The 11,569-nt window shown below is 30.9% G+C and overlaps 2 protein-coding genes across 2 annotated transcripts; both read right to left on the bottom strand.

The window, feature by feature from the left end:
• Window positions 1-417: 417 nt before the first annotated feature.
• LOC105333790 (BMP-binding endothelial regulator protein) lies at window positions 418-2,772 on the bottom strand. Its single transcript, XM_034452951.2, has 5 exons — window positions 2,615-2,772; window positions 2,187-2,345; window positions 1,599-1,736; window positions 995-1,105; window positions 418-824 (listed from the first exon to the last, which is right to left on the bottom strand). Exons 1-5 carry the CDS (start codon window positions 2,673-2,675, stop codon window positions 574-576), a joined length of 720 nt encoding a protein of 239 aa, XP_034308842.2. The 5' UTR covers window positions 2,676-2,772; the 3' UTR covers window positions 418-573.
• A 2,950-nt stretch (window positions 2,773-5,722) lies between these two features.
• Window positions 5,723-7,937, bottom strand: LOC105333791 (kielin/chordin-like protein). The gene is made up of 5 exons (XM_011436962.4): window positions 7,778-7,937; window positions 7,434-7,592; window positions 6,888-7,025; window positions 6,295-6,405; window positions 5,723-6,126 (listed from the first exon to the last, which is right to left on the bottom strand). Exons 1-5 carry the CDS (start codon window positions 7,836-7,838, stop codon window positions 5,876-5,878), a joined length of 720 nt encoding a protein of 239 aa, XP_011435264.3. The 5' UTR covers window positions 7,839-7,937; the 3' UTR covers window positions 5,723-5,875.
• Window positions 7,938-11,569: the final 3,632 nt, after the last annotated feature.

The following is an 11,569-nucleotide window of genomic DNA, read 5'->3' as shown; positions in this document are numbered from 1 at the left end:
TTTCCTCTGCGTCCGCCAGTCCGTCTGTCCGTCCGTACGTCTGTTTGTATGTCTGTCCATCCGTCTGTCTGTCTGTCTGTCCCACTTCAGTTTTCTTAATGCGTTTGAGGAATAATATATAAATTTGCAGAACAGCTTCAAAATGTCAAACTACAGATGAAGTTTACACTTTTGTAGCGTCTGGTTGGCATATTTTCGATAAAATTGATTTTTTATATTCCATTTTTTTAATGTTCGGGTTCGATATTCTGCATAACAGTGCATTGTTTTCCAAATTTCCACAAACCGGTAGGGGACGTGTATTGCGTATGCAATACTCTCAGAATGCTTGTTTAAACAAAAGCCGTTATTCATCAAGGATATTGGTAATTTATGAAAGATTGTCATTCAAAACATATTAAAAATAAACGCATGAGAAATTGTTGTCATATTTATTGTACACACATCAGTATAAATTATGAAAAACAAAATTTCACATACGAGCACACTCACAAATTAACATGCAAAGAGGACACTCTTATTAGTCATCAATTGGGGAACAGTTTTGTTTTGAGAGAGAAAATATGTAGAGACCTATTTGCCGTACCCACAAGCCTTTTCTGTACACGAAACACTGCTGTAATATTTACAAGTACATGTGTTACAACCGTCCCTTGCTGGAAAACTGTCTCCTTCTGTATACACCTTGTCGTAGTATTTGCATTTTGTTGGACAATCTATTAACGTACAAACGATCCGACCATCGGATCTGCAGGAACAAGTGTTACAGTCGACTTTGAATGATTCTCCAACTTTGTATACTTTGCCATTAGCCCCTTTACAAGCTGTAAAATACAATACATCGTCTGTTTGAAAGATGACATTTCAAATTTGACATAATTAACACGAACTTGTACTTTACTTTTTTAGAGCACCATTAAGCCAGTCTTGATCTGTTTTCTTTTAACGAAAAATTAATTTATTTACACAAAATATACTAACAATATGTACTTACTGACTGGTTTTGTACACCTGACTTTTCCATTCTCACCACATGTACATCTCTCTCCTTCCGTGTTATAAAATGTGGCTTTGGGAAAATACGACTCGCCTCTGTAGGTGCAACCTATAGAGCAGATGTGACCATAATTCTCATAAGCTACATTCTGATTACATTTAAATTTGTCCGCGTCAATTGTCGTGAAAAAACCACGTTATAGAAAATCAAATATCGAACTAGCTATAAAGACATACATTTTGTTGTGTATTATTTTCTAGTATTATGTTTTCTTTCTTTCTGTTTTTGATGTTGTTTTTTTTTCTTTTATTTTGCATTAGTAAAACAATTAGTAAAAATTATAATAATTTCAGACCTAACAATCATCAATGTTACAATTTCATTACACAAAAACAGCACAGGGAATAAATCATATGTCTTATTTAAGTATTTCCGTTTCTTTATTTTTCTTTTTTTCTTTTTGTTGGGGGGGGGGGTAGTTATCCTACCAGAAGATGTATCTGCCTGCTATCACATAAATATAAAATTATTTTTAAAAACACTTACATATTATATTTCTTGATTTCGATGTCATGTAAAACTGACTGACAGTATCTCTTACCTTTACAGCAAACTGATGAAGAGGTTTTAGTTCCTATACAGGTGTAACCACGAGGACAACTGATTCCAGATTTACCCAGGCATTGAGGGGCGTTACCGTTACGTGAGTAAGGCTCTCCAAGTTTACATGGATTATCAGCTATAAAAGAATGAATAGAGTAATACAAATAAGATTGTCTTGACCCAGCTCGTTTTTATACTTATCCTTAAATATTGTGTAATTATAGCACACAAATCCTAATTTTCGAAAAGTAAGCATTTTTAGACGGTTATAACTATATTGAAGTCTGAAAAAATTTCTTAAGAACAATATTAGATAAGAAAGATGATATAATACATTGTGATCCTTTAGGTTTATTAGACAAAAAAAATCATGCCTAAAGGAAAATGTTAAAAAGGTTTTGATTAAAGAAACTTGATCACAAATATTTTCCATTTCTAATTCATATAATTTTTCTGTTGCGCTGACAATATTCTATGGGTTTTAAGTACACGTATGAATGTAAACTAAATTTTAAAAATGTGAAAAATAATTGTTTTACGTTGTATGAAAATTGAGTGAAATGAACAATAGCGTATGATATCTTACATTTGCAACAATATCCAGGTTGATCGGCAGGGCCTGCTCCACAATAGAAACCTGGTGGACAAGACTGACCGAACGGATTGCAGGTCGGAGGTTTACCTATGTGTTTGTAATATTTTCCATATGGGCATTTGAGATAATCGGGGATTGAAGTCTGATATTCTAAAAAAAAAAAGAAAAAAAAAGAAAAGAAAACATACTTTTATATAGTTAATTTTCGTCTACTACATCTATATTAAAGTTTAATTATAGTTTTGTTTAAAGTTTGAAAACAAATCAAACGTCAAAGCTTATGATCGATGTATTCCAAACGATTACGAATAAAAGCATTACGAAACAAATCAAATTTTTTTTATTTGTTAAAACAAATAAAAATTGCCAATTCTAAAGCAATGGTACAATGATTAACATAAAATCACAAAAGTACTTACGACGGATTCCATTAACCGAGGCAGAAAAGGTTAACGTACAAATGATAAAGAATACAAACATGTTGACTGGTGAACCTGATTGTGTATTGAATGTCTTATACCGTCAACAATCCACTTATATAGTGATTGGAAAAGCAAGAGGATGGGGTTAATTTAACACCTTAATAATCGACCCAATCAGGCGAAGCTTTCGTGTTGTCGGCAGTTTGATCCGGGAAAAGACCTTGTCAATTCACAGAACGTAAACAAAACAAGGGTTTTCCAAAATAGGTTGCATATTGTTATGTGCGTCATTGGTTGAAAATAATGTTTTTATCTATTTATTTTTCTTTTCAATTGTTAAAATTGATTGATGTTTGTACAATTTAATTATTCATATCCTACATTTTCTTTGCATTTGCATTCTACAAACTCGATTTCAGAAAAAAATTGTTTGTGCTGTTCTGCACTATATAAAGTTATTAATAACAAGTATAAATCATTTTTTAAAAATTACAATATTCTATGTACCTATATCTGAATGTATAGGTCAGAGGATTTTTAATCAGAATCAGATTACATTTGTATATTAGTTGTTCATAAACAGGTTTATTGTTATTAGAAGCATAAACAGTCTGTATTTTGATCATGATCAATCTTATTCAAGTGAAACATGTACCTTCTAAATATTTAGTTCGATAATGTGTAGATTATAAGTTTGATAACATTTAAAATGCATGTCACATGAGGCATTTTATGCAAATAAATCTCCGACATTTGATTGCTTCCTCTGCGCATTCTTCAATCATATTGAATGAACTAATGAATTAGAAATCTTAAAATTAATTGAGATAGTCAAACATTTTTTTCCTTTTTTAATAGAAAATGTACTTAATTTTATGTAACTTGAAATCTTAGATGATATGACCCAGTAGAAATGTTTCATATAGCTTGGTTCTCCATAATCATAAGTCTTGTCCGGAAAGCAACACTTCGTTCAAAAAATGACGACTCTTCGAACGAAGTGTAGAGGGTCCGGCTTAATTCATTCTACCTTGTGAGGGCACAGTTAAGGTAAAGAAACATTGTTGGAATTGATGATGGCGGTCTCTGTGACCGCTACAGGTTATTGTTTCCAAAATAAAGCGTATCTATTTTTTCCAATTCTTCAGGAAGGATACCTTAAGGATCAATATTCAGATTCAATTACACCTACCAAATCTTTTATGTTTTCGCGTTTATAAAAAAAACCTTTAAAATCTAGAAAAGAAAATATGATATGTTCGCATTTTTTTACGATGTGTCTTCTTGGCAATAGTCAAGATAGAATAAGAGAATATTGATTAAAATCAAATTTCTGTTTAAAAAAAAAAAAAAAAAAAAGATAAAAATTCTGAAAACAACAAATTGGTACTTTTCACCATGTACTTGATTTTTTCATCGATATTAGTCTTTAGTTCCAGTTTCAATCGGCAACCCGGGACAATCCGAACGTTCATGGTGAATATCAGCCAAACTAAAATTGATATCCAGTGATGGACAAGGTTTGTTTCACAGCAGGTGAATGTTGGTATATTGTTCTAACAACTTGAAAGATAGGGAGAAATAAGCAGTCTCGATGGCAAGACAGGCGACTTTTTAATATGTTTTAAATATTTGAATACAATATACAATGTACTGCAAGTGTAAAAGGGTAAAGTGACAAAGTTTACAGGAATAATATTCAATCTAATATGTTTAATTTGATTTTAAGAAACCCAATTTTAAAGAAACAATTAAAAAAACTTGTATGGGTTTACATGTTTTGAGTTTGCAACAGGATGTATTAATGTACAGCTTGACGTAAGTAATAACAAGACAATGCAAAACTAAATTGATATCCAGTGATAGACAAGATTTGTTTCACAGCAGATGAAGATTGGTATATTGTTCTAACAACTTGAAAGATAGGTAGAAATAAGCAGTCTCGACGGCAAGACAGGCGACTTTTTAATATGTTTTAAATATTTGAATAAAATGTACAATGTACCGCAAGTGTAAAAGGGTAAAGTGACAAAGTTTACAGGAATAATTCAATCTAATATGTTTGATTTGATTTTAAGAAACCCAATTTTAAAGAAACAATTAACACAACTTGTATAGGTTTACATGTTTTAAGTTTGCAACACAATGTATTAATGTATAACTTGACGTAAGTATTAACACGACAATGCACAAATCGCTAGGGATGAACATTGAAATTGCTGTCAATGATTGAAAAAAGAATCCAAATCTGGTCAGATTGATGTGATGTATAATGCAAACAACTTATATATGGTCAGTGCGTCCAAAACTGTAAGCCCACGTTGTGTAACAACAATCAAGCTATTGTGCACGATGTTTATAAATCTCATTTTGTGATGATTGTTGTCATACTGAGATAAAATAACATACTTCTCATCAGTAGGACACGTGGTGATAATGACAGTGTTGACGAGGTAACAAAAATGTGAGAAGTAGAGATCTTTAATACTAATAAGATGCATACATCGAAGATTCTATGTTAGATCTTCGGTAATTTAAAACAGAATCTGACTCTGATTCAGAAATATTGATCTTTTTTGTGTGGAGTCATAGAGATAATGGCTCTTTGGTTCAGTAATTTTGTTATATACACGTACTATGAAGCAAGAGATGTTAAAGGTTTAATAAAAAATCAAAGAGTGTCAAAAACAATTGAAATACACAGACGTTTTGTTATAAGTCCTACTAATACATGTTAGTTTGACATGAGTTAAGAACGTTGTTTGAAATACAAATAGCCATCAGATCAACTTTAAAGCTTAGCAGATGATTTCGTCAACCGTAAACTAGAAATTAAAATTAAAAGAGGGACAATTTTTAATAGATTCGTTTATATATAAAAACAGTTATACGTCTGTTGCATTTATTGGATTGTATAGTACAAAATCAATACATAGTGTTTATACACACAAAGACACTGAAAGATGAAAATGTTGCCAGATATAGAAGTTTTTAGAAGATATTACACATATTTTTGGAGGTTTTTTTTCTTTTTACTGTATATGTGCATACACTAAAATTTCTTTCTAAGAATAATATTGGAAAAAAAAAAATAAAGGCATGAGAAATTGTTGTCATATTTATTGTACACACATCAGTATAATTTATGAAGAACAAAATTTCACATACGAACACACTCACAAATTAACATGCAAAGAGGACATTCTTAAAAATCATCAATTGGGGGAACAGTTTTATTCTGAAGAAGTCTGTAGAGACCTATTTGCCGTATCCACAGGCAATTTCTGTACACGATACACTGCCGTCGTTTTCACAAGTACATGTATTACAACCGTCCCTTGCTGGAAATCTCTCTCCTTCTGTATACACCTTGCCGTAGTATTTGCATTTTGTTGGACAAGCTATTAATGTGCAAATGATCTGACCATTGGATGTGCAGGAACAAGTGTTACAATCGACTTTGAATGATTGTCCAACTTTGTATACTTTGCCATTAGCCCCTCTACAAGCTGTAAAATACAATACATCGTCTGTTTGAAAGATGACATTTCAAATTTGACAGAATTAACACGAACATGTACTTTACTTTTTAAGAGCACCATTACGCCAGTCTTGATCTGGTTTTTTAACGAACAATTAATTTATTTACACAAAATATACTAACAATATGTACTTACTGACTGGTTTTGTACACCTGACTTTCCCATATTCACCACATGTACATCTCTCTCCTTCCGTGTTATAAAATGTGGCTGTAGGAAAATACGACTCGCCCCTGTAGGTGCAACCTGTAGAGAACGTGACCAGAATTCTCACAAACTATATTTTGATTAATTTAATTTTGTCAGCAACAATTTTCGTAAAAACAGAGCCTTGTTATAGAGAATCGTATTACTCACTCTGAAGACATTTGATTTTTTGTATTATCTCCTTTTTTCCTTTGTTCTTTTTTTATTTAAAATTATTTATTTGTTTTTCATTTGTAAGAAGGAGATAATCAGTTAATATTAGGATATTTCTATATATTGAAAAAATACCCTCAAATTTACAATCTTATTGCCCGAAAACAACACAAAGAATCATACATGTGTATCTAACTCAGGCATTTCCAGGATATGTATTTTTTTTCCTTTGTTTCTTTATAATTTGCATTTATTCCTATTTTTGTGTCTGTGTGCTTAGTATTTTACTACTATTAGATATGAAAAACTTTTACATTATTTTGTCATTAATGTGGTGTCACGTATAACTGACTGACAGTACGTCTTACCTTTACAGCAAACTGATGAAGAGGTTTTAGTTCCTATACAGGTGTAACCACGAGGACAACTGATTCCAGATTTACCCAGGCAGTGAGGGGCGTTACCGTTACGTGAGTAAGGCTCTCCAAGTTTACATGGATTATTAGCTATAAAAGAATTTAATAAATGTAGCTATACAATTAAGACGATCTAGACAAAGCTAGTTAAGTCATACTAATGCGAAAAAGCAGAACTTGATGTTTAAAAAAACATCTTTAGATGGTAGCCTGAGAAAAAACTCGAAAATAATAAGATATTTATTATTGATTTAAAAATAGATTGAATAAACGTTGGGATCTGTTAAATCATGCGTATAGGATGGTATCAAAAAGGTTTTGATTAAAGATATTTGTAGACAGATATTATATCTGTTACTTAATATATGGTATGAAATTTGACTACATTCAATGCTTTCAGGTATGAATATAAAACATTTTTAAGTAAATCGATAAAATATGTCCTACGTTGTATGAAAATTGAGTGAAAATAACATTTTAGTATGGTAAAGTACTTACATTTACAACAAAATCCAGGTTGATCGGCAGGACCTCCTCTACAGAAGAAACCTGGTGGACAAGACACCTGAGCAAACGGATTGCAAGTAGGAGGTTTACCTATATCTTTGAAGTATTTACCATACGGGCATTTGAGATATTCAGGGGTCTGAGGCTGATCTAAAATTAAAGCAAAACAAATAAAATTTACACGAAGTTATATTTTCAAGACAAGAACGTTGTTTGCTTGTCAGGAATTTCGATAATACATTTTAAATATCATTTTGGGGGTATAAAAAGGACTGAAAACCGAAAAATATTATTCAAAGACTCATCTATAAATGATGCTAATTAAACGTACTTACAGAGACTTCCATAAGCCAAAGAAGAGATGGTTACGGTACAAATGATTAAAAAAGTTAACATGTTGACTGTCCGGTAGGTAGGTCTTTACTGTAATGTATCGTCTACAGTACACTTATACATATATATAGGGGTTGGTAATCGCAGTGTCAAGGCTAACGATGTATGAATAATTGTCCATTTGAGAGACTTTCCCTTGTTTCATATTAACGATGTCAGCAGTTTGATCTGGGGGAAATATCTTGTTAACTTCTCTAAGCGTAAAGAAAACATGGGTTTTCCAAAAATGTCATCTTGTGTAAATCTTCGTGCGTCACAAGTTACAGGTAGTTTTTGAAAATAAAGGTCAGTGTAAAACTGTCTGATAAATTATTTAAGGTTGGTAAAATAATATTTTATTTTAAAGTGTACATAAACAGTCTAAAAAATTCACATTTGACATTAGCAGTATATCTAAATTTGTGTACATTTGTATGAGCATGATTCGGCATTATGACTTTTTTTGATTGGTCGACCCATTTGCGATTCATCTATGTCCTAAATAAAATTTAACAACTAAGTATTTATTACCATAATATAATCTTTGAACAATACTACTTGTAATAATCATTGTCTTCACTGAATTACTAAAAATCTTCAATAAATAACAATGTCCTAATAAATGTAAAATGCATTTTTGTATAAATGTGTAATTGAACGCATTTATTATTTGTAGGTTTTTGAAGTTGGTTCGTTTGCTTATGTTTGAGCAAAAATTTTGATAATGGTGAAAACAGTTGTCGTAGAAACTCAGTTCCGACAAAACAGTGTTCATTCAGCTTCTTCTGTTTTCTTTTCCACGAACTAGGGAAGTAGTAAAAGGCGAATGTTTACTTCTGAAATCCTTAGATATTAGAATGAAAAATTCAAAATTTCAATAAAGAAAAAAAGGATTGAAAGAAAAATCCTTTAATTTGGGCTGGATATATCAATCATGTACTTCTTCTGGTAAATTAGTTGTAGAATTCATTGTTTTAACTTAAAATATTAATTAACCTTAATAAAATAAAACGCAAAAAATTAAATATGTAATTGGTACAACTATAAATAATCAAACTTAACCTTTTTTCTAGACATTGCGAATATTTACATTGTAAACAGGATTTTTTAAAATCATTTATCAATCAAAAAAGGATCTATTTTTATTTATGAACACGTCAATTTCTAAACGCTCCACACCTGTATTAATCTGATGTTTTCCAGAATATTTATTGTTGAATGTTGTGGTTTTCAGCTGGCATTAGTCTCTTTCAATGAATGGAAATAATTAATGACCCATCATTTGCTTGTGCATGCATTAGTGATAAGACATTCGTTCTGCAAACATGGTCTCCTTTTTTTTCTTTTACTCTAACATAACATTAGTTTTTAGATAAGTAAAACTCCATTTCAGACATTTGTGGCAACATGAATTTTTGTCCATAAAACCTAATTTTTTTTTTATTCGAATTAGTTTGTTGCAATTTTTTTAACGCTTTAAAAAGACAGGAGAGAAATAATATTGTTGTTTTTTTTCATGTAAACGAGTGTTACTGTCTATACTGTTTTTGTCTTGTCATCAGTTCGAATGATAAATTCTAATATTAAGTTCTAAAGTATTACCTTAATACAATCAAACTAACTTGATCAATTCAAGAAGTGTATATAATACATGTATAATAGAATACAAGTTGTTTCAGGATTTTGCGTAATAAGTATTATATTTGGTTTTTTATACAAATGTTAATTATTGTTTTAATTAACTCAATTCAATGATAAAATCGTTCGTATTTAAAGTAAAAGGAAGGAATTTTAAATATTTTAACTAGACTTTGGGTTGATATTGCATATCGGACATTTACGAAATGAATACATCGACACACCGTATTGTTGACATTTACATAACAAAGCTATAAGCATACAATAATGCTTTTAATTTCACAACACTTTCTTTGGCTAGATCAATCTAACTGTGTGTCAGGAAAGGCCCTCACCACAGTTAGAATGCATCCCATATACCTGAATGTAATAGAAAATTGAAGTTGCATTGAAAATAACAGTCTTAATCATACATGTAATAATCCTTTTTGAGACTGTAAATACCTTTCTTCTAAAATTTTAATCCATATAATGAAAGAGTCCAACACTTTTTAACCAACGTGCACGTATTTTCTTTGCTACAAAGACAATATATGGAACGCATTCTATCGTAAAACCGGGTCCATAGGACATTTATTATTCCAATGATAAAACATTCCATCTTCACTCTCCTAAGAAATATAATGTGATTTTTTGCACGGAATCAAATATCTTTTTACCATCACGAAGACAAAATTAATAAATACTAAGTTGATATGTATAATTGTTATTTTATTTTTTATATAAAGCAAATTTCCAATGAAAATGCACACGAATTTGTATTATTGTTTCTGAAATTCTTTTAATGATGCTTCATAACAATATCTTTGTTTCATAGGGTGTACCGGGTCTTAAATGTTTGGCAGACACAATTAAAAATCATGTTTAAAACAACCATTTGCTATGAAATCTGAAGGATAAAAGTAACAAATCTTGGATTTTTGTCCATTTTTGACTAATGAAATATATCTAGATTGCCTACAGTCTCTCCAAAAACGGCATAAAACGAGTTCTTGAACTCCTCTTTAAAATGATTGAATATAGGTACCAGGATAACTTTTCCTGGGAATAAATATAGAATATCAAAAGATTGTTTTATTTTCTACATTATTCCTTTAAAGCCGTAAAATACGGGAAAAGATTAATCAAATCAATCTGGAATCAGATTCTATGGGGGTCGTTTCTTGTTTAATATGACGAAGACTGACCACTGGGTGTTTTTTTTTTCAAAATCATCCAACTATTCTATAGCTAGGGGCCATTTTTCTATGGAGGTAATTATTTTTCTTTACACATGTATTCATTTAGTCCGGTGAAATCGCGCTGCATGCATTAATGACAATGCCCATATAAATTTGAAAATGTATCTTGTATTATCTGCATTGCCTCAAAGCTGAGTTTAAACTGTAACTCAAGAAACCCAAAATATGAATACTTGGGATAAAAGAAAATATATCAATTCTTGTTATTCCATGACCTTTGCCCAAATAAATTTATACTATTTCATGTTTCTAGCTAGTACCGATTTCAAAACAACAGACAATTATGATTCAGATATTTCGTTGCATGCATTACCTAATGACAATGCTCATATGAATTTGAAAAACGATCTTGTATTATCTGCATTGTTTCAATGCTGAGGTTTAACTTTAAATCAAGAACCCAAATTGTGAATACTTGGGATAAAAGAAAATATATAATTTTCATTATCAAACAACTGTGTGACACAGCAGGTAATATCAGAATATTGCACGAAAAATCTGCATATTTTGCTGATGTTTTGAATTAATACTAATTACGTTATAGTAAATTGTGTTTTTCAATGCAGAGAATTCATGAAAAAATAGTCATGATTTTGGTCAAATTTTATTTTTCTGTTTTTATTATTTACAATGCTTTAGGAATGCATTTCTAATGATCAAATGAAATTTAGGTGCCAGTCAATGAGTTAATTTAAGCAAGATGCAGAGCTCACAATTCTTCGTCATGTAAACAAGGCTCGTGCCCCGTTTTTGTTTACATTGGTTCGATTTCAGGGTTTGGTACATGGTGCACGAGCCGGAGGCGTGTGCACTATGTATCAAACCCTGACTACTATTTAGGCATAGTATATGCACAACACAACACTATTATATAAA

This window comes from Magallana gigas, chromosome 10, assembly GCF_963853765.1.
Source record: "Magallana gigas chromosome 10, xbMagGiga1.1, whole genome shotgun sequence".
Lineage (NCBI taxonomy): Eukaryota > Metazoa > Mollusca > Bivalvia > Ostreida > Ostreidae > Magallana > Magallana gigas.
This window is presented reverse-complemented; position numbering and strand designations above follow the sequence as displayed.

Bases quoted from the DNA above. Each gene is read 5' to 3' on its own strand.
- LOC105333790 (XM_034452951.2), bottom strand. From the start codon at position 2,675: ATGTTTGTATTCTTTATCATTTGTACGTTAACCTTTTCTGCCTCGGTT. The intron at 2,346-2,614 runs GTAAGTACTTTT...TTTTTTTTTTAG, and splicing joins CTCGGTTAATGGAATCCGTC to AATATCAGACTTCAATCCCC. The intron at 1,737-2,186 runs GTAAGATATCAT...ATTCTTTTATAG, and splicing joins ACCTGGATATTGTTGCAAAT to CTGATAATCCATGTAAACTT.
- LOC105333791 (XM_011436962.4), bottom strand. From the start codon at position 7,838: ATGTTAACTTTTTTAATCATTTGTACCGTAACCATCTCTTCTTTGGCT. The intron at 7,026-7,433 runs GTAAGTACTTTA...ATTCTTTTATAG, and splicing joins ACCTGGATTTTGTTGTAAAT to CTAATAATCCATGTAAACTT. The intron at 6,406-6,887 runs GTAAGACGTACT...CGTTCTCTACAG, and splicing joins TTCATCAGTTTGCTGTAAAG to GTTGCACCTACAGGGGCGAG.